The following is a 23,444-nucleotide window of genomic DNA, read 5'->3' on the forward strand; positions in this document are numbered from 1 at the left end:
AACCTACCTCCATGCAGCATAGGTCACCTTCATATTGCAAGTTCAAAGTCAGCCTCAGCAACTTAAAAAGGCCCTAAGCAACTCAGCAAGGCCCTGTTTCTAAACAAAATACAAAAAAGGGATGGGGATGTGGCTCAGCGGTTAAGCACCCTGGATTCAATCCCCAGTAGGGGTTGGGGGGTGGGGTGAAAGGAAGAAAGAAACAGCTAACAGACAAAGCAAATATAAAAGCTATTGTCATAATGACTTGTGTTTCTCAAATGTCATTTACAGGATGTATAGCCCATAACAATACTTCCTCCTTTTCCTGTCTTCCCCTGTGCTTACATACCCTGGAACTGCCTCTTCCCCAAACCCCAACTCCAAACACTCCCTATTACAACTGTGTGTGCCTTCATCCTCTCCTCCTTCTGGTTTGCTCTGTATCTTGTGGATCAACTTAGCCTCTTGGACTTAGATTTTCATTTTTGATCACTGCCCTGATTCTTCCCAGCAAAGAAGAGTCAAGGAACTGAACCAACAAGCAAAACTCCTTCCTTTCCCCTTCTCTCTCTGCAGTCTTGACTCTCAGTGCTCTAGCCATGCATCACAGCAAGAATGGGAACAAGGCTGGTGAAACCAGACACCCCCTTAAGGGCCAGAGAGTAGGAGAAGCCAAGGGACAAAATTAAACCCTTACATGAGAAGTGTAAGCAAACAGTTGGGTACAATAGCACACGCCTGTAATCCCCGCAGCTCAGGAGGCTGAGGCAGGAGGACCAAAGCCAGCCTCAGCAACTTAGCAAGGCACTTAGCAACTCAGTGGGACCCTGTCTCTAAATAAAATCTAAAAAAGGGCTGCAGATGTGGCTCAGTGGTTGAGCAGCCCTGGGTTCAATCCTCAGGACCAAAAAAAAAAAAGAGGTATAAGCAAGACTGGAACTCATGTCTTAGTACATCTTATCACCACCACAAACACTTCACATGTGTGCTTTGGGGGTATTTAATGAGTATCAAACTCTTCTTGTGAATCTAAATCTCAGTTCGGTTCCCCCCTTTAGGAGAACTAAGCAGTGGGATGTGGCTGCAGCTGTTGACCTCTGCCTCATCAGCATTTTAGGAAGGCAAAACAGATAAAGGATTCTTGCCTTTCTTTAACTGAAAAGCAACAATGCTAGTCAGTAATGTGTAATACATAATTCTCTTGATCACACCTAAGAACCCAATGTCAGGCTCTGAATTCGTCACTGGTACATAGAAGCTTACTATCATCAGTTTAAAATGGAGTTTTCAAAATGATGGCATGTAAATTTTCCCAGCAAGCTTGTAAGTTTTCCCAACTTCTTGGGTCTAGGCTTCTTAGAGCCTCCATGGGCTTTTGCTTTTGCTTTCCGCAGTGGTGTGAGCAAAATGAACAGTGTAGACGGCTCCACCTGACTGAGCTGCTGGTGGCCCCGCTACACAGGCTTACTCGATATCCCCTGCTGCTGAAGAATATCTGGAAAAGGAGCTCAGACTCTACTGAGAAGATCATGATCTACTCCATCAAGGAGAAGGTGGAAAAGTCAATCCGTGAGTTCCTGAGATACGTGGGCTTAATTGAAGAGTTGGGGATCCACATGGCTCCTGGGACCCATCTGGGCTTCCATCCCAGAAGGCAATTCCATTGACTTGAGGTCACGACTCTGGGAAATGGGATCCACATCTGAGGGTTTTATAAATCAAACACAAAAAACAATGGGCTCTGGTCACATCCTGGTGAACTGATGAGAATCCAACACCAAGTTAACACAGGACATGGCTCTGTCTCCAAGGGTTTCAGAAGTGAGGTCAGGAAGGCAAGTCTCTACTTCCCAGATGACTGAAGGAATTTCATTTTTAACATCCATCCAAAACCACACACAAGGTAAATGGCAGTCAGCTCGTGAAAAACCTATCTGGAGGATAAATTACTGAAATCCAGGGCCATTGCAAAAATAATGTGAACTACCATAGGAACAGAAATCTGGGGATAAGAACTGAACAAGCCCTGTGACTATTTAAGTGTACCTAGATAGCTCTGTATCATTAAAATTCAAATGAAGTCCATGATACATGCCCGTAGTACAAGATTTCCTGGTGGGCATCAAAAGGGAACACTTCAAACTGATAATTAACAGCTGTACAGAAATGACATGTTTGCGTTCCTTTGCCAATTCAAAAGCAAAATAATTATCGATGCAGTGGGGGAGTCCTTTCCTCTTTTCCAATTTTTTATGCAAATTCCAAAATAACCTAAGGAATTGGAATTAAGTTTATCAAGTAACAAAGCAACAAATTCAATTAAAGACCAATTTTTAAAAAGCTTTTAAAATAATTGAGGATCATTTGGATGGGAAAATAAAAGCAAATCCCCTGGAGATATCTCAATAAGAGATGGTTTCTTACTATTGAAGGAAGGGTATCCTTTAAGTCTGTCTCCTTAAAGGTGACAAATTCTCCAGGGTTCCTCAATCCTTGTGATTCTATGGGTTCTAACTTGCCCCCATGTTTTCAAAAGTTATTTCAAAACTTCAAGAGCTTATAATAGCATAATTCACAATAGCTAAGCTTTGAAACCAACCTAGATGCTCCTGAAGAGATGAATAGATAAAGAAATTGTGGTTTATATGCACAATGGAACATTACTCAGCCATAAAGAAAAATGACTTGATGACATTTGCCAGCAAATGCATGGATCTGGATTATATCATGCTAAGCAAAATAAACCAAACCCAAAAAACCAGAGGTTGAATCTTTTCGCTGATACGCAAAAGCTAAACCACAATAAAGGGGGAGAAGGGGAAGAAGTTCAGTAGATTAGACAAGGTGAACAAAAGGGAGAAGGGATATGAATAGGAAAAACAGTAGAATAAATCTAACAATTTTCTTATGTACACATGTGAAAATACCTAAGCGAATCCCACCGTGGTGCCCACTCACAAGAATGGAGTCCTAATTAGAATAAGATATATCCTATTCTTATATAATTTTATCAAAATGGATCCTACTGTCAATGTTTATCTAAGAAGAACCAATAAAATAAAATTTTTAAAAATCCTCAATAGCAACAATATGTTGTTAGAAAATATTGGAAAATTAATAAAAATCTTCAAAGAACAAATCAAGTTCTTATCAGAAAATATCATTCCTATCTTAAAGTAAATGTATGCTTTATGATTGGGACAAAAAAGATGTTTGTCTTTTCTAGTGCAGTATTTTTTTTTTTTTTTTCTCTACTTGTAGGCTGTGTATGGTATGGCAGGTAAGAAAGATTACCAAGCTTCTATTAGCATTATCTTTCTCTGCAAGAGGCTGGTTTTAAATGAGTGATTTGGGGGGACATTTAAACAGCAAGGATTATTTTAAGCAAACCTAAATTCTGATTTGCTCCAGAGGTAGTCAGTCTCTCTAAGGGATTACTGTGAGTATTGGTTAAAATTTATGCTGTGGTGTGTCATGCCTTCAAACATACAATGGATGTGTCTTGTCTTTCAGGGGATCTTGAAGGAAAAGTGAAGTGGCTTGACAATTTCCAAAAATTTAGACATCTACAGGAGATTATAATATGGCCTCCGCTTTGGGATAGAGATAAAAGGTTTTTCATTCCAGAGGTACAAAAAGGATCAACAAGGACTTGCATTCTTTTCTGGAAGTCTGGCATTCAGGTGGAAATACAATAGACTTAGAAAGACTCCCTGTCCACCTGAATAAATCTAGTTTTACTGGCAAGAAGTAGAGCTTTCCCCCACGTGCCCTGTATAGGGGGAGACCCATGACCTTGTGCCATTCCTGGGGTCAGCTCTCCAAGAGATTTTCCCACCCTTTCCATCCCCAAGTCCCTCTACTGGCATTTCTAAATATCTCGAATTTTCTAGATGGAGTTGATTGCCCCAGCTTCTATTCTTTAAAAATCACTAACAACATCTCTTTTATTTTCTCCCTTGTTTTGCAAGTGTTTGAAACACATTTTTAAAGAACACACGGCAGAACACATCTTGTCGCCAACCAACAGACACCTTCTCTATGAAGGAAAATTAACTCTTGCAGGTAAATAACTGCTTGGTCTAAAAACCCAATGTCTTTCCTGCCTTATAATTTGCTCCATTGCTCTTGGTTGAAGGATGAGAGGCATTATGTTCATCTCTGTCCAAGGTAGCGTTGGATGTGAACCAGAGAGCAACCGGCTTGAACAAGCACTTCACAGTGGGACTTACCATCGTAAGAAGGGATAATTATATCTATTTCACAATATTGTTGTGAAAACCAAAAGGTGTACATATACACAAGTTCAAGGTTTGGCATAGAGTAGCTCTCAGTCAATGTCAGCAGAGGTCATCACATCACTTACCCTTGGCCCCAGTGAGCTGGGCTAGCAAGTGTTTATTGAGAACTCATTATGTGACACATGTCGTGCCAGGTAGGCACCACTGAAAGGTATAAAATAATTGCTCTGTGTATCCTTTCCCTCCAGTTGAGAGGTTCTATCTTCATTGCCAGAGCTGAAGTATAAGTTCAGAAAAGACTCTATAGGGCTGAAGGCCCAGGAGAACTTCATGGGACCCATGGGAAGGGAGGTGAGCTTTGAGGAATGGAACAGGAGGGAGGACATCCAGAATGAAGAGAGCAGAGCAGAAGAGGCTGGGAGGCAGCAGCCCCTTGAGAGGATGGTTCCTGGCGGGGCCATAGGCCTGCGAGCCCCGGTTGTGCCTGGCCCACTGGCTGCTCAGCACTTTTTGCCTCTATACTCTTGGGCCAGTCACAAGGATCCTTCCCACTTCAGTGTCCCCTCTTTGTCATGATGAGTAAATAAGCCAGTAGATGTACAACCACCTGAAATATTGATGGACCTAAAGTTCACACTCAATAGATGGTCAGAAAGGGCGGCCTGACTGAAAAGGAATTTGCAATCATTCATTTATTCATTTCTGCACAAAATATTGCTTGGGGACCTACTGTGCTAGTTGCCCATTTATATTGGCATGAGATCCTGTGAGGAGGTTCAGGGGATAATTCCTGTCAGTATTCCCCACCTGGGATCAGATAGGGAGGATGCGTGTGTCCAGCAATTTATATCCAAGGGCTTTTCATGCATTCCCTTCTTCCAGTGAGGTATACAGAGAAGGGGACCAATCCCATGTTACCGGGGAGGAATCTGAGCCAGGAAGGTTTCATATGATGCTCAAGATAACCCAGCCCATAAACAGCAGAGCCTGGTAGGCTTCCAAAGTCACAGAAGCTGCCTGGAAGCCAGAGGTGTCCAGCTAGGAAACGCAGGCAAGGACAAGTCCTTGCCTTCCTGAGTGTGTGTGTGTGTGTGTGTGTGTGTGTGTGTGTGTGTGTGCACTTGCATACCAGGGACTGAACTCAGGGCCTCACACATGCTCACATGCTAAGCATGCTCTCTGTGAGCTACACCCCAGCCCTAGTCATTGCGTTCTTGCCAGGGATGTGATAAGCCTTTAAGGGTGCTGAAGAAAGAGCTATCTAGAAGCAATGCACACAATGACCCAGGGAACCCAAAGCAGAAAGACCAGGCAGGAAGTTCAGTGGAGAAGCAAGGGGTGTGGGAAGCCCCCCAGCCACTGGAACTCAACCATCCGTAGCCTGTAGTTTACCACCCCACACTTTTGTTTAGAATAACAACAGGTTCAACTTTTCTTTAATGTTACTTACTATTTCAAAATATTTATATATCATGACAAGACTAAATCAAAATAATGAAGCAAGAAGATTATCGTTTCCTGCTCTGGAAACATGCCTCTCTCTCCAAATCTGGCCTCCAGCTAAAGTTCTCAGAAATTTTGTTTCCCCTTCCCTCTACCCACCAACCTCCTGACAGTGCGAAATGCACTGGCCTACGTAGGAAATGGACATAGCAAAGGAGAAATGTAAGGGGCATTTCAGAGGCAAAACAGGAGGACCTTATAATTGATAAACTGGGTGACGAGGAAGTAGGTCATAGATGCCTTCAGGTGTTGTGATCTGTATGTGAAAATGTCACTGACAGCACTGTGACAGTGGAGGGAGTGGCCAGGGGGTCGATGTTCGGTTCAGGTGTGGGCATGATGGGAAGCCATAAGGCAAGCTGGCCAAACAGCTCCTGGTGGGTGGAAAGCCACGTCAAGTGTGGATGCACATGTGGTTAGGGCTCAAAGTGACTGTCCTAGAAGGAGAGGTGGAGACTCACCTAAGAGTCTTGGCAAATCGACCTCCCTTTTCTAGGAAATTCTTCTCATAGGATCAGATATGGTACAATAGAGATGAGCTACATAACATTACTAACACCAGGACCTTGTTTAATGGTAGAGTCTGTATTAGGAAAATTCCAGCAGAGAGGAGACCCAGAGAGTATAGCAGGAAATCAAGTTTAAAGTCAGTGGAACTCCAACTTAGAGTTGAACAGAGATTTGATGGGGCAGGGATAATAGTATTAGGAGAAATAGGGCATCATTTTTGGATTGGAGAAGTACTGAACCAAGAATCAGTAGAGGTTCTGGGGAAGTAGGTCAGCGATAGAGCTCAAACTTGTCATGCACAAGGCCCTGCACTCAATCCTAGCAGCGATTAAAAAATACATATTTATATATATCAGGGGATCTAGCACCAATTGTGGCTCTGGGAAAATTGTTTAAATTTCCTTAATCTCCTCTTTAAATGTTAATAGTGATGATGATGTTGATGATGATGGTAATAAAATCTGACACATAGGTTGTGTTTCCAAATTTCTTCCAGTCTTAAAAACTATAGCACTGTGACCAAAAAAGTATATATATATATATATATATATATATATATATATATATATATTTTTTTTTTTTTTTTTTAAATTGCTGGAAGGTACTAGTTTTCATAACTTTCAGAGCCTAACCATAATTGTCATTGGCATTCAGGCTGTGCTTCCTTCCCAAATGTATTTTGCTCCCTTCAGATTGGCAGTTCTAAATAAAACAGTCAGTAAGGGGCACACTCTATCTGTCCCACAGCTGTAAGAGCACATGCTGGTCACGCTGCTCCAGAACAGAAGTAAGGCAGTAATGCTATTCCCTTCTCTACCACAGTTCAGAACCTATGAAAACAATAAAGACCAAGTTGGTATAACATTGCAAAAATGTGGAAGTCTCAGGTCAGTTTGCATAGCAATTATCTGATCTAATTCCTGAGTCACCATGTTCATTAGCTAAGAGAATGATCTCTTTTGATGAAAGTTATCACTGGGCTACAATAGCCTTAAACTACTGAAATAGTAAGTGTGAACTAATTTAGGACTTACCATTGTCCTCCTCAGTCATTCTCTTTCAGATGATCATATTTTTCTCTGTAGCAATAATTGTTTCTAGATTTATCTTATTTTAGACCTTGTTTGCAGGTACACTATGATTCAGTTCCCCTAGAACTAAAGCTCCCTAAAGGCAGGACAGTGTCCAAATGACTGATACATAGGTGTTCCAAATTTATAGGCTACTTGGTGGAACTTGGAGGCCTCCATAAATTGTAGCTAAAAATAATCATTTCCTAGAATAAAGTCTAGGACATAGAAGGTCTTTGCTACCCATTTGTTCCAATGAAGTGTTTAAAAATGTGCAAGGGTGATTAGGAAGAAAACACAAAACTATTTCATTTGGATAGTGCTCATCAAGCTAATTCATGTGAGAGCAGCAGAGGGTGAGGAAAACAAAATGAGCAGGTCTTACAGGTTGTCATGGACTGAATCATGCCCCCTCCCCGACCCACATACACAGTTCATATATTGAAGCCCTAACCTGCAGTGTAAGTGTTTAGGAAGTAATTAAGATAAACTGAGGCACAAGAGTGGAGCCCTGATCTAAATGGATACATGCCCTCATAAGAGAGACACCAGAGAGGTTGTTCTCTCCCTTTGCTGTGGGAGGACATATTGGAAGGTAGCCATCTGCAAGTGGGGAAGAGAGCCCTCTCTGGGCATTAAATCAGTCAGTACTTTAAGCTTGAATTTCCCAGCCTCCTGAACTGTGGGAAATAAATTTGTATTGTTTAAAGCACCTAGTTTATGATGTTTTATTACAGCAGCCTAAGTTGACCAAGAGGAAGATCTAATACTGTCCAAATTTCCCATTCCTAGCCATCTGTGTTAGCTGGAATATAGATCAGCCACTGGAGATAGACAGATACCAATCACCAAAGGATTATTTCTCTCTTGTGTTCAATCCCAAACTATATGTCTGTTATACTCCATGAGATAGAGACCCAGCCTCCTTCTGTCTTACTGCCATCTCTTGGGCATTGCTTTCTTCTCTGTGGCCCAGGATGACCCACCCGTGTGTCTGTCTTCACCAAGTGAGAAGGAAGGGACCGTGACAGAACTTAGCCCACCCTTCCGGGATGTGACTCATAAGTGGCAATGTGACTCAGAATTTAGTTCCTTGGTCATATTCAGCTATAAAGGAAGACAAGAGATGTACTATTTATTCTCCGTGGATGTATACCCACTAAAACTCAGAAAGTTCATTATTACAAGAGATGGGGAGAAGGTTTTTAAGGGACAAACAGCAGTCTTTGCATAGCCTGATTTATTAAAAGGAAAATACTATTTGTAATGCAATAACAGCCTTTAAAAATATGCAAATATGCTGTCTGATTTCTCTTCTATACAAATGCAGAGGATCTTTCTTCTAATCTTAACAGAGGAGGAGAAAATAGAAATTAATCCTAAATACTTTATCTATTAATTTTTAGTCTTTGCCACCTATTTTCTAGGAGAAAGCAGATTAGTATAAATGAATAAAATAAGTAGAACAAACAAAAAAGAATAATTTGGGCTGTGGTTGTAGCTCAGTGGTAGAGTGCTTGTCTAGCCTATACGTGAAGCATTGGGTTCGATCAGAAGCACCTCATAAAAACAATCAAACAAAATAAAGGTATTGGGTTCATCTACAACTAAAACAAACAAACAAACAAAAAAGAATTACTTGATTTCTTACCAGTGCCTGTCACACCCCCTTCCTTCAAAAAACTGTCTTCTCCTCTGAAATCACTTAAATTTAACCATTTGTTTTTCTAATTTCTAACAAATAGAGTAAAATAAGGAAAGAGATACTTTCTTCTAATATTCGATTTCCCTTCTCTACTATTTCTTTCTTAGGGAAAAGTAGAAAAGCCTATTTGCCTTAAATAACTCTCAAAAGTGGGATTGATGCTGGTGATGAGAATCATCCCCATTCCTTAAAGATGGAACACCCTGAGAAACACTGAGGCAGCATAGAAAGCAAGCTTTACCTGAAGGACAGAACAGAGGTAGACTTCCCTGCAGAGAAGGGGCCCCAGAGCTAGGCGTCTGAGGAAGTGGGGGCGTCCTGCCCCTTTTAAACATTTTAGATATCCTTTGTTCTCATGCTCTCTCCTCCCCCATCCTGTCTCTCTCTCCTTCCTGCATCCTGCCTACCAGACTAGAGACCCCAAAGGTGGGCCAAAGGTGGGGTGATCCTGTGCAGGAAAGAAAGGGAGCAGCCCTGGAGGTATTCATTCATTAACAACTCCTAGTAGGGCGGAACAATCCGCTGGAGGCTGGTCACCATGGTAACAGGTGGAGGAGGGGGAAGTGTCCTGAAGGTACTAACATTTTATTTCCTCCTGAATCTGCCCCCATCTTTCTGACCCAATCATTCATTACCTGCACTGCCTACCTTTTCGTCTCCCCTGCCTCAGCATCAAAAAAGTTTGTAATCATAAAACTATGTGGAGAATATTTAATTCCATAGACACATTGTGAAACATGAGAACTAAGTAGTTTAATGACTGTTTTAGTCAAGTAGGGCATCCAGACAAAATACCACAGACCAGGTGAGGTGGCTCAAACAACAGAATTTCTCCTACACTGGAGGCAGGAGTCTTAGATCAAGGCGCTGGCCTATTTGGTTCCTGGTGGTTTCTGGACAGGCTCTCTTCCTGTCCTGTGGACGTCCTCCTTCTTACTGTGTCCTCACGTGGCAGAGAGAGAACTTTCTGGTGACTCCTCTTGTGAGGACACTAATCCTATTGGGTTGCTCCATCCTCAGGACCTATTTTACCTTATTACTTCCTTACTCCATATGCAACCACCCTGGGGTTAGGGCTTCCAACTTATAAATCTGGGTAAGGGGGTCCCATTTCAGTCCATAGCAATGCCAAAATGTCTTTTTTTTTTTTTTTTTTTCTGAGTAAACATGTGTCTTACCAAAGACCTCCCAAAGAGATGAGTTCAGAAGCCAAATGCAACAAGTTCAATTTGCTGATGGATTTGTACGGGGCTTTGTTGAGACCATAGCATATGAGTTATCTGAGTTATCTTAGATTTTCTTGAAATGCATCACAAATACAGTGTCCTTAAAGTTGAAAGCCTGAGCTCTAATCAGGTCTTAGGAAGAAATCAATTCAACACTGATGTGGTTTTTCTGATTCACTTGACGGGAGCTCCCTGAGCTACAAGTCCACCCTGTTTTGCTTTCTAAGAGATTCTTTGATTTAAAAAAAAAAAAAAAAAAAACCTGCCTACTAACTATTTCATGTCCCCATTTTACCTTCTCTTTCTTTTCTCAGAAAGCACAAGATTCCTAGATGTGTATCTGTTCCTCTTTGATGATTTCCTCTTAATTACAAAAACTAAACGCAACAAAAAGGTAAAACTATTTCTAAAGACATTTCTAAATAAGTTATAATTATTTCTAAATCAGCCCTGTTCAAACCATACAATATTCTTATACATTCAATTGAATCTTTCCCTCTTAAAAAGTCAAATAAATAACAAGAAAATTGCATATTTCTCAAGTTTGTGAAGGGAGATATCCATTTTTAGAAGAACTTAGTCTGTATACCCTCGAGGTATATAGAAACAATGGGGCCTGACCTGCCTAAACTATGGAACCCCAAAACATCTTTGTGCACATTAACCCTTCCAAATTGGCCACTTTGGTGCTGCCAGTTTGGGGGCCCTCCAACCTCTGAGTGACCAGGCAGCAAAATGATATCCACCACTCATTCTAATTTGAAAGCTCACATTATTCTTGAGAAATGATGCTTTGGGACACGGATGTCAGAAAAAGCTGTGATCTTTCAGTGTCTACCTGTACAAAACCTACAGAGGCAAAATGTGTACAGCTGGCATCACAGAAAAAATGAGTCAACTAGGGGCTACAGAGAGTATGGATTTCTCGCATTTCTTATGTATTAGTGTTACCATTATTATCACTGCTGTTGTTGTTTATCACTATGATTAAGTTGCCGATCTGATGGTCCAAAGTCTATCTTTCTAATCCCCCGTCTCACAGTCTGCTCCCTGAATAGTGTGTGTGAGTGGTATCAGGAAGGGCAGTTCCTCTAAGGTTCTCAGACCCCTGCCCTCAAAGGTGGGTCTTAAGCCCTGAGAGATATCTAATGTGTTATTCCTCTTGCTTCTTTACCGAATGACTCACCTTACACAGATAATATCACAAGAGTAAGCATCTCATATCTTTTAATAAACCAAGCTTCTTGATGATAGGTCGGTCAGTTGAGCTAAATAATTCAAAGATCTTAAAGCAATAAAATAGATACCCATTCATCAATCTATGAATAGCCGATGGTTAGCTAGGGAAGGAGTGGGTGTGGGAGAACACTGAGACTCAATGTTTCAGAATGTGTATGGCCTCCTATTTTAAACTACCGAGAGTAGCATATCTGAGCAAACCAAGTTCTGAAACATTCTACCCGCTTCAAATACCTTAATGCTAACTCTGCTTATCTTCACTTCAAATAGTGCTACAAAACTGGGCATGGTGACACATGCTTATAATCCAGCGGCTCTGGAGGCTGAGGCAAGAGGATCACAAGTTGAAAGCCAGCCTCAGCAATTTAGAGAAACCCTGTATCTGAATAAAATTTTCAAAAGGGCTGGGGATGTGATTCCATGATTAAATGCCCCTGGGTTCAATCCCTAGTACCAAAAAAAAAAAAAAAAAAAAAAAAATTGTGCACTGGTACAAACCAGAGCACATGAGTTAACAGAGGGCCATATTGGTTATATTCTAAGGCAATATTCTGGGTTCATGCTTCAAATCTTGACTTCAAAATAAGAAATGTTATTAGTTTATTTCTCTGTACTATTCCATTCACATTACATGCAAATCACATCTTTTACACCTTTTCAGAACATTCAGCATCTTAGATATTCAAAACCATTTAGATTACTTACAAATTCTAGAGCATAGCCTCCATTTGCAGTTTCATATTATAGCCCATACACAGCTTGGCCAACTTGAAGCTCCCCTTCTTCCTGCCTCTAACTCTGTACTAGAGAGAGATGAAGAGATTGAAATACCCAATGATATGATGGTGATTAGGGTGTTTCCCAATTATGAATGCCAACTGTTATTTATTTAACTCAACTTGGAGTCAGGTATACTTTGCCTTAATCACTATGCTTAAGGACATGTTTTTCAGAATCCATTAAAAATAGTAAGTTAGATGTTGAGAAACTAGTTTCTATGGCGGAAATAAAGCTAACCAAACTCTCCTGGTACATATGTGAATATAATACAGTGAATTTTACCTTTAGGTATATCCATAATGCACTAATTTAAAAAACTACAAATAAATAGAAGCAAGGCCATAGAGTAGAGGAAATAGGAGGGAGGGAGGAAAGGAGGGAGAGGGAAGTACTGAATTGAAGCAAATTATATTCATATTTGTATAATTGTCAAAATGAGCCCCAATATTATGTATATCTATAATGAACAAATACAAAATGGACTTGTTTCTAAGAATCTATCTGCATCAGGAAGCCCTTCAGGTATGTGCACCAATATCTCCTTCCTATATATTGCTTTATTTTTCTCTTTAATTTCAGAAACTTGGAAGCTCAGATACTGGTTTAATATGTCCTTCACTTACTCCTGAGCTGCAATCTGTAATAAAAGAGGGTGGCTCGTGCACAGTACTTGATCAGCCCATTCCACTAGACAGACTGGTCGTCAAGAGCATCGATCCACTTTACGTGTCAGGTATGTGTGTTTCCATCTTGCAACTCTGCTGCTTACCACCGCGGTTTTATATTGGACCTTTTCGATAGCTGGACCTGAATCCAGTTTAAGTCTTCATGAAGATGACTGCTTTCTTATGTGGTGTATATCATTCACTCTATAAATCGGTTATGGTATCCAGTGACCCAGCTCTGTCACTTGCTAGCTGTGTGACCTTAAATGCTTACGCAAGTACTTCTAAGCCTTGAGTTCCTCTTGACAAAATAGGGATAATAATGTCTACTTCCATAGGTTTGCATGAGAATTAAATGAAATAATGTATGTAATGCATTCAAAAATTATAGCTATTATTAGTATTGCTATCCATTAAGATTCTGTTATTGCTATTGTTCAAGCACTGCTAAACCATGATGTGCTATGAAAGAGTAAGACATGTTATTACAAACACTCTATTAGAGAAATGTCAGAGGGGAGTGAAGGGAAGGGATAGTGAGTGGGAATAGGAAAGACAGTAGAATTAATTGGACAAAACTTTTCCTATGTCCATATATGAATACATGACCAGTGTAACTCCACCACATGTTCAATCACAAGAATGGAATCTTAATCAAAATACATTACCCTATGTACATGTATGATTCCACGAATGGTATGAATCTACATCGTGTACAACCATAGAAATGAAAAAATGTACCCCATTTGTGTACAATGAATTTAAATGCATTCTGTAAAAAATAAAAAATAATTAAATAACAAAATACATTACATGTATATAATATGTCAAAATACACTCTATTGTCATGTATATCTAAAATTATATACATGACAACAAAAAATAAATGTCAGAAAGAAATACCTAATACATGTATATATATATATGTGTGTGTGTGTGTGTGTGTGTGTGTGTGTGTGTGTGTGTATTTCTATATATATTTGCTTCCTGGTCATGAGGTGAGCATGCATGTATGCACACATTCACATGCACACATTCATATCATAAATAGATATATTCTTCTTAAACTTTTGTTCAAGCATTTCCTGTTACCTGAGAGTGACCAACTCAGCAGGCAACAGCCTCTGCCCTTGAAGATCTCTCAGAAAAGGGAAAGATCAGTAAATTTGTCAGTCTTAGGACTCTGAGGGACTGGAAGGACATTTTGTCTCCTGGGACTTGGTTGGGTGGTGACAGTGTTCAGGAGGAAGCAGGTGGCCACTGTTTCAGGTGGAGGCTCCTATACCAGCTGAGGCCAGGCAGGTAATGATTGTCGTCCTGTCCCCTGGGAGTAGCAGCAAGAAATGTGCTTAATTCCTAGCTGAGTGACTAGCATAGGACGAATCCATACATAGTAGAACATCCTTACAGAGAATGAATGAGTGAATGAATGACCAACATTTGCATAGTTATATTATTAAAATATATTTCAATAATTTCCATATACTAATTCATGAATGGATGTGATTGCTCTCTCCCCAAGAGCAAAAGGGCTCCACTAAGGGAAGCTTGGACCCAGAAATACAGCTTCTGTCTCCTCTATTCTTTTTACTTTCAAAAAGATTTGTTCACAGGTGACATAGACAGGTCAGAAGACTTTTTACGTTTGATTTGGATGGGATAAATAATGATCTATAAAACTGTATTGGTCAGCTTTTCATCATTATAACAAAATTCCCAAGATACCTGACTTACAAAGAGAAAGGGCATATTCTGACTCACAGTTTTGGAGATTGGGCCTGTGATTAAGCTGGCCCCATTGCTTTAAGCCTGCGGTGGGTACGCATGGCAGAGCATAGCACTCACCTCAAAGTAAAAAACAGTAAGATCAAGGTCCCATGATCCACTTTGAAGACACACAGTATGACCTAAAGACCTCCCACCATACCCACCTCCTAAAGGTTCAACCACCTCCCACTAGTACCACCCTCCTTGGGACCAAGTCTTTAATACATGAGCCTTTGGGGGACGTTGGACGTCCAAACACAGCGTAAGCAGTTAAGAAAACAAGTCTACATCATTTTGAATCTGAAATGAAGCCCCATCTGCATCAGATAAATTCACAAACTTCAGCAAGTCACAATGACACTGAAGGAAAGTCAGGAATAAATGTCACTTGCTTTCTCCTTCCTGAAGTGCTTGATGTGACCAGGAGACAGCCCCCGACTTCATTTATTTATTTATTTATTTTGGTTTGTTGGTTTGTTTCTGAACATTAACAACTGTAGAAAGAATGGATAAACTGCAGAATTCTATCCCCTGTGTTGTATTATTAATAATTCAAGGAAGAGCCTTTCATTTTCAGAGTCCCTGCTATGTTAAAAAAAGAAATGTGCTCTCTTGTACCTCCTGTCTTTTTTTTGAAAGATCAGACAGAAAATGACAGGACAGTTTTTTTCTGCAAACACAGAAAAACTATGCATTTCTTTTTGTTTCATTTCACATTTCATGTAATTTGGGGCAGAATGCATCATTTGAAACAGTTTTTTGGCTTTTCTTGGTCTGTTGGGAAACATTCAGGTACTTTTGCATTTTTCCCCATCTTAATTTGATTGTAAGCTTTGTTTTGATGTGACTTCCCTTTAAATACAAAAATGAACACGTAAAAGGAGGGGCAGGGGACAGAAAATGTCTATTGTTTTTCATATTTTTATCATCTACATCTTCACATACATGCCATCCTCCTAATTGTGCCTAGCTTCTATGAGGAGCCTGCTTTGTCATTTAAGCCATAGTTGCATTTCATCAACTCTCAGAAGTCTTTAATTGAGGAAAACAGAGTTATCATATTAAAGTGGGCTCTATTTGGACTTAGTAGTGGGGTCTTGGAATCAGATATTTTTTCCTTAGTAATCTACATAAACCTCCACCCTCATTAAAATGAAAACATACCAAAATAAAAGACAAACTCTGGGCTCCTGTTCGGATTTCATATTAAATGATTTGGCTTTTTGTCTTTGTAATATCTCTTTCTAGTCTTTGGGCTGAGAAATGCTTTCCTTATACAACATGAAAACAGATATCGACAGTGTATAGCAGCATTCTTATTACAAGCCCAAACGGAAGACATCAAAGTATGTATCTGAACTGTGTATGTTTTTGCTTTTCAGAGTTTACATAAGGCAAACCTTCAAGCCTCCTAAGTAAAGGTGAATTAGAAATTCCCTCACCTGCTTTGGGAAGGGCAGAAGTTGGGAGGAGGGGAGACAGACATCTAGTCCATATGCTCAGAAACCTTAGCGCTGACACTTTGCTGACATGGGCAAAGCTAACACAGCCTCTCGCTTTCTCTGCTGCCAAAAACTGCCAAGAGCTGACTCTTCTGCGCATTCTATAGGAAAAATGGGGGAAAGAATTGCTTTGCATTGCATTATTAACTTTTTTTTTTGGGGGGGGGTTACCAGGGATTGAACTCAGGGGCACTCGACCCCTGAGCCACATCCCCAGCCCTATTTTGTATTTCATTTAGAGACAGGGTCTCAGTGAGTTGCTTAGTAACTCGCTTGTGCTGAGGCTGGCTTTGAACTCGCAATCCTCCTGTCTCAGCCTCCTGAGCCACTTGGGATTACAGGCATGCAGCACTGCACCCAGCCGCATTCTTAACTTTTAAGATGCTCCAATTTCCAAAGTGCAAATAATGCAACGTCAGCTTAAGTGATGGCCCAATGCAATAATGAGCAACATCAAGTCTGTTCTTCAACCTTTGAAAATATGCTTTATAGCTTTGAGTTGAAAGAGAAGCCGCCTGACTCTGGCTTCTCTGTAAGTTCCTACTTTCTTGTCTTACCCCTGGTGGTCTTCCATTAGAGCAACAATATGGCCAGACCATAAACACAACATTGCTTTATTTTTAAGAACTCCATTTTCTGGGTTTCCTTCCTCAGAGTCTGTTTTTCAAATTAAACCACTAGTTAAGAACATCTTTCTTAATGGGAAGTCAAGAAAATCAACTTCCAAACTATTTTTATTCTCAGTACTCATTTTTCTAATTAGTCATCACTGACGATTATGGTTCCTTGATTACCCATGACTATTTATCCAGCTTGTACACTATATTCAGTTAAGCTATTTGCATTTTTCTATATGATTAGAGATACTTAAGTTAGATGTAAGAAAGAAATGGAAAACGTATGCAAATGTTTGTTAGTCTTCAGTCTTCAAAATCAAGCCAATAAATATAATGGAAAATATGAACCCAAACATGTGAGAAATGATCTGTTTAGCATTCTAATCTAGGTGTATTATTCTTTTTTCACAGAAAATATGGATGACACAAATAACAACAGCTATCTCTTGCTTCACCAAGAGTCAGGAAACCAAGAAAATACCATTATTCAAACTACCTGCAGAATCCTCTGAAATTTAGGGACCTAAAGCAAGTGGCAAACTTTATTAGAGGTTAGGGCTTAAAGTATTCTTTTGTTCAACTTTTTGGTTAACACTTACCTAGTAATGAGCTAGAAGGAAATGTGCATTTTATAGGCATTCCAGAATTTGAGAATTTGAGCTAGGAAAGTCCTTAGCATAGAGGAATAATGACTGCACCAAATTTGAACTCTGAGGAACTTCTTAACAACTACATATTGATATCCAGACTATCTTCTAACATTTCAGTCAGATTTGTATGAGGCATGAGTGAAGAATGGTGCTACTGTAATTTATAAAGGATGAATCATCAGATAAATGGAATATCAGAAAGAAAACAAGGTCCACTCCTTGTGTCCAGTATGAATTCTGGTATTTTACTGTGTGTATCCATAAAATAATGAAATCAATTTTCCTTCATTGCTTGTAAATCAGTCTTACTGCTTCAGAGTCCTACCTCAAACACAGTAATTTTTTGATACAAAGTTTGCTCTTTTAATATATTAAGAAATAAATAAGTTCTGTATTTTAACAACAGCAGTTTTAAAATTCCTATTCTCCAGTGGTCAGTTTACTTGCCTTAGGTTTATTTATAATACTCTAACTTGGAAAGAAAAAGAACCCAAAGATCAAATTCCAGTATTTTAAGAAAAATAAAACAAATATCTCTTCTACATTCACCAATTAACACTTTAATATGGAAGATATTTGTAGTTAGTTATCTTTATCTTTGCTTTTTGAAGAATGATGGTATTCATCAAAAAAATATTTTCAGGATTTGACTGGTTTGTGTGCGTGTGTTAACACAGTATAGTCACTCAATTTTATTCAACAGAACTTAGAACTTTATTCAAATTTTTATCAAGAAAAGCAGCTTCAACTATTATCATGGTGGGATGTACCATTAGCTGCCTTTAAAGAACCTGCTCGTAGGGTCAGATAGCATCAAAGGAAGTCCACAAACTTCAATCTCAGGCATGGTGCTTTTTGCAGTTTCCAAAGTGGAAATAACAAATTTATCAAATTTTGCTACCAGAAAACTGAAACCTTAACTGTTTTATTAAAGCTGAAGAACAGAATAGAGAGGATGATGTTTGGGGAAGTAATGTGCACAGTAACTCTTTGAGGAAGACACAGATTTCACCATGCAAACAAAGTAGTGTGGACAGTGCAGCAGAAAAGCCCTTGTGCAAGAGTCAAGCACCATTGGATTGAGTCATGACATTCGTCTGTTAGGAATCAGTGAAAATGAAAGGAAAATCTGGAAAGTGGTAACTATTGCTCATAGCTAAAAACAAATGAGAAGAGGACAAGGCAGAGAAGAGAACAGATTTCAAGTGAGTTCCAAGAGATGTTATCTGGGTGAAATTGAAAGCAATTATGTCCAGGTGAAGACAATACAGGTTTATACAAGAGAAGATTTATGAAGAAACTTCTGACTAAAATAAATATTTTTAGGAAAAAATTTAATGATCATCTTACAAGGAATTTTTGCTATTTTTGCTATAAACCTCCCAAGGAGGAAGGCAATGAATTAGGATGAGGCGATCTCTCAAGATCCCTTTCAGTCCCTTGAGTCCAGTAAGGTATAAAACAAGAAAAAAGAAAAAAAAAAAAAAAAGTATATTGGGTCTTCAAAAAAGTATCTTTAAATGGTCACCTGAGTATTAAAGTTACATACACAATGAAAGGGGGAATTAATTTTATATTTTTGATATTTCTTTTTGGTTTGTTAATTCTCCACAATGTGGAATGGAGTGAAAAGGAAATGTCTCAAGCAAAAATGGCATTTAATTTCTCTTGAGATCAGGAACTTAATTACTATCCTAAGTTGAATGACACTAAAATATAATCACTGTCTATATCCAAGTGCAGAGTCCTAATAATCTGTAAATAAATTCATGCGAAATGGTTAATATCCTGTTCTCTTCATTTATATTTTATTTTGGTACCAGGGGTTGAACCCAGGGGTGCTCAACCACTGAGCCACATCCCCCACCCTTTTTAAATATTTTATTTAGAGACCGGGTCTTGGCGAGTTGCTTAGGCCCTCACTAAGTTGCTGAGGCTGGCTTTGTATATCTTGTTCTCTTTTTAAAAATAGATGAAATAATTTATAGTCATAGAATACTTCTATTAGAAAGAAATGTTTTTTAATATCATCTTTAACATATTAAAAAAGACAAAAGCAACAATCCAGTAAGGATCCTTCCATTGGTCTTTACACAGATTTAAATGCTGTGATGTGATTTATCAGTTATATTTATAATCAATAACCCGAATCACTGAGGTTAGAAATTACAGTATTTACTGAGCTAAACTCTCTCACAAAATAAGGCACAACTACATGATCACAAGTAGTAAATACAACACAAATAATGAACCCAAAAACTAAATGAGAAAATATTCATGCAAAGGTATGTACAGAAGCTATGAATATATGATCCAGTCCAAGAAGTACAGAATGTCATACACACAACTACATCATTTTACAATAAGTTCATTACTTCTACACAGAAAGAACTTAGTGATTTCCAATTCTATTTTACACAATTTTACATAAATTTAGTAAGTTTATGCACAATATTCACATCTGCAACAATAACAAATTGATCATTAAAATTCAGGCATAGGGCAAGTAAGACACGGTAATGTGTGGCACATTATAATTACAGACTATCATTCATCAGGCTCGTGTCTAGGAATACAAACTCAATGGCACATTTAAATTGTTTGGATCAAATCATTCATGTTTTATAACCAAAGTGCATTTAAAAAAAAAAAAAACTTCCATCGTCAAACAGGTCATGAATATCAAAATATATGATCATAATTTGCTCTCCACTTAAAAGCTAAACATTTTTAAGCAAGTGCAAGATTAAAAAAAGTGACTTTAAAGATCTTAAAACTATATAAAAATCAAAGACTTTTTAAGAGAGATGGGAAAATAACAAATTTGGCAGTTACTATTTAACATTACTGTACGGAAACTACTAAACTAGCTAATTCCACTTTAAGAGGTAGTTGAACAAAATGTTATTTGTACACTGCATTGAGGTTTTTGTGTGTTTTTTCCCTCTTTTTTTTCCTTCAAAATTAACAAACCCTATACCAGCAACTTTGCCTTCTATTAAAAGAATTCTGTAGGTATGATTTATTCCACACCACACCAGCAAAACCTGATTTTAACTCACATTTCTGTGATTTGCAATTTGCTAACACTTGATGCCAACATGTTTTTCATTAGAGCCAAGAACTGACTCTGTACTTGCCATCTCCAACTTACTGAAAAATTAATAGTACCAGCAAACATCTAAAATGTACAGCCAATAAGAACTCAGAAAAGGACTTCTTAATCAAAAGGGGAAAAAAAAAACTTTCCAAAACACATTAAACTGTTGAGAGTGAATAGCAAGAATATTGGGTTTCATTTATATTATCAGTATAATAGTCTAAATAGGTAAATTATTGAGACCTATGAAAAGAGATTAGATAAAAACAGAAAAGTCACTCAAACACATACTGTTTTATTTGTTGCCCCTACAATTCTGTGAGTACGTATGGGTGAGTGGGGGTGGAAGACCCAGGGAAGTCTGCAGTGCGTCCAGTGATAAAGTTAACATTCTAATCCAGAATTCTCATGAAGTTTTACTACCTTAAAACAACAACAAAAACAAAAATTCACAACGGTGTTGTGAATATCTGTGTTTTTCCCACAGACACAGTGTTACATGTAAATGTATAGAATTAAGACAACTTTGAAAGAATTTATTAGTATATAAAATGCATAAATTGTTCAGTTTATATTATCCAACTATTATTTTTCATTAAGAGCCACAGTATTTATTTCTTCATTATAGATGCTCAAGGATATGTTTATACAAGTTCATGAATTTAATCAGTATCCTTAATAGCTACTGACTGACAACAGGATTTCTATAAATTCTTTTTAGTAATTAAATGAATATGTGGCAATCTCTTTTTATTTATATATGTGTAGGTATGACAAAAACATAATTTCATTTCAGAATATTTGAAAGCAAGTGCACCTTATAAATTATTTGTGGTAAATGAAATATTAACTCTCATCCTTAGCTACTATTGTTATTAAATGATTCCACTGAATGAATGTATGACTTTACATTTCTTCTCTAGAAAGATAACTAATAAACGAGTATTAGTGACTTCTGTCTCCAGATGCTTTCCAGTTTTCTAAATTAACAAGATAATGAAAAAAAATAAAGTTATAATTCATTGCTTAGCATTCAAAAGGGTTAATTATTATTTACCCTTAAGGTGTGTGGTAATTCTGTTTCAGTTGTTATCATAGCTTTGGGGTTCTTAAATATATTTGTTTTGGGTGATATACGCTGTTCTCTAGTTGTTACTTAAAGGTAATTTCCAAGCATTATTTTTGCAAAGTTAAAAATTTGAGTTCCCAGTTAACATGGTCCCCAACTCAAAACCATCTGAAGTCAATTTTACAACTTTTAAAAATTCTCCCATATTAGGTAAGAAGAAAATGTGAAGTAGAATATTTAATGATTTCTTATCATTTTGTATTTTGTTTTCATGGCAAACACGATAGCAATACCATTTTCTAGCCTTAAGATGCAAAATTACTAAACAATTACAGTGATGCTGAACTATGCTTGGGAAGATAAAACCAAATAAAGGAAAAAAAAAAACAGATACATTAAAAAGTAAACTCAGAATCCTGAAGATGCTGGAGAGACAAAATGAAGGTGTAACATGAAAGTTAACCTCAGGAGACTTCCCACTTAAAAGAAAATGAGAATAGGACCATGATACGATTTCTATTATTCATGCTCCAATTGATGGTGAGGGTGGGAAGCTTTATAGGATTTTTAATGGAAAATATGTGGGAGTTTAAAAACAAAATGGAAAAAGACAAAAAGAAAAAGAAAATTTAACCCTAATCTTTGAAATATAATCCCAGAGTTACCATAAAGTAAGCAAACTGATTTTATAGAGGGTTTCATAAAATCTACTAAAGAGAATTTAATCCATAATATTAAAACAAAAACCATGTTTGAATCCATGGTTAGTACGTATTTTAACACAAATTGTATTTAAAACACCCAAGTAGTAAATTTATAACATAACAACATAACTGAGCTACAGACCTATATATAAGTGATAAAGATAGAAAGTTTTATAGTTCTGTGCATGAGTCCACAAAGAGAATACTTAAAACAATTAGTGTGCTACTGTGCAACAAAAACAAGTGATAACACGATCCATGTACACTTTTGTACATATAATTTGGGAGAAAGAAGCTATGGAATTGTACTCATTTGTGAACAATGAAATTATATTTAAAAAAATACATTGCTATTTTCTGTCCAAAGTTTATTTACATTTCATTGGCTAATTCTAAACTTGGCATGAAAGCTGTTCCAGGGGTTAAATGGAAAAAATAATGGAAGATGAACCCAAGTCTCACAAAAATAGAAGAGTTTTAGTTGATATTGATAACATTCCAAAATATACGAATTCTAATTTGGTCAAGTATTGCAACCAAAGTCCAAAACAAAGAGTAGTCCAAGACCTCTATTAAGCACATTTATTAAAAATCTAATGTTAGTGTGATATTACTCCGGAGTTGTGATGACCATCAGCCTTGCAAGTCATTGAAACATGCATCGCAGACTCGAACAGGCTTCTTGGAAGAGGGAGTTAAGGCATTTTTGGCTGAACATTCAGCACAGAAGATATTTCCACACTGGCGACAGTGATGCTGTAAATGACAAAAATTAAACAATTTCAAGTAAAAAACTATACCAAAAGCATTATAAAACTACATGAATGTCACAAAGTACACTGTGAAGGCATACTAACTTTCCAGTGATTATCCTATTATTTAATGAAATAATATTTCAATATGTTAATTTAACCCCTTTGTTATATTAAAGTGAATGCTTCCTATTTAACACTACATCTAAACATTTAATGCTGGTTTTTATCATAAATTTTTCAAAAAAAACTCTAAAAGGCATTTTTAAGTGCAAAAACAGGCCTATGGAATGGAAAACTATTTCTATTTGCCAAATGTTTCAGAAATACTGTCTTTGATTGTAATTTAAACATAACAGTAT

General features: G+C 37.8%; 2 protein-coding genes across 4 annotated transcripts in view; one reads left to right on the forward strand and one right to left on the reverse strand.

The window, feature by feature from the left end:
- Plekhg7 (pleckstrin homology and RhoGEF domain containing G7) overlaps positions 1-19,219 on the forward strand; it is a 64,514-nt gene extending 45,295 nt beyond the window's left edge. For 2 of the 3 annotated variants that reach the window (XM_047550082.1, XM_047550084.1), the window contains 7 exons: positions 1,377-1,551; positions 3,496-3,611; positions 3,954-4,047; positions 10,552-10,631; positions 12,836-12,989; positions 15,937-16,034; positions 17,219-19,219. In XM_047550082.1, coding sequence (XP_047406038.1) covers positions 1,377-1,551; positions 3,496-3,611; positions 3,954-4,047; positions 10,552-10,631; positions 12,836-12,989; positions 15,937-16,034; positions 17,219-17,326 — 825 coding nt within the window. In that variant the 3' untranslated portion in view covers positions 17,327-19,219. The remainder of the gene's footprint in view (positions 1-1,376; positions 1,552-3,495; positions 3,612-3,953; positions 4,048-10,551; positions 10,632-12,835; positions 12,990-15,936; positions 16,035-17,218) is intronic. The other variant, XM_047550083.1, reaches the window with a different exon arrangement.
- A 1,483-nt stretch (positions 19,220-20,702) lies between these two features.
- Positions 20,703-23,444, reverse strand: part of Eea1 (early endosome antigen 1) — a 125,299-nt gene continuing 122,557 nt past the window's right edge. The window contains exon 29 of the mRNA XM_047549868.1: positions 20,703-23,086. Coding sequence (XP_047405824.1) covers positions 22,964-23,086 — 123 coding nt within the window. The 3' untranslated portion in view covers positions 20,703-22,963. The remainder of the gene's footprint in view (positions 23,087-23,444) is intronic.

Source organism: Sciurus carolinensis, chromosome 4 (genome assembly GCF_902686445.1).
Source record: "Sciurus carolinensis chromosome 4, mSciCar1.2, whole genome shotgun sequence".
Taxonomy (NCBI): Eukaryota; Metazoa; Chordata; class Mammalia; order Rodentia; family Sciuridae; genus Sciurus; species Sciurus carolinensis.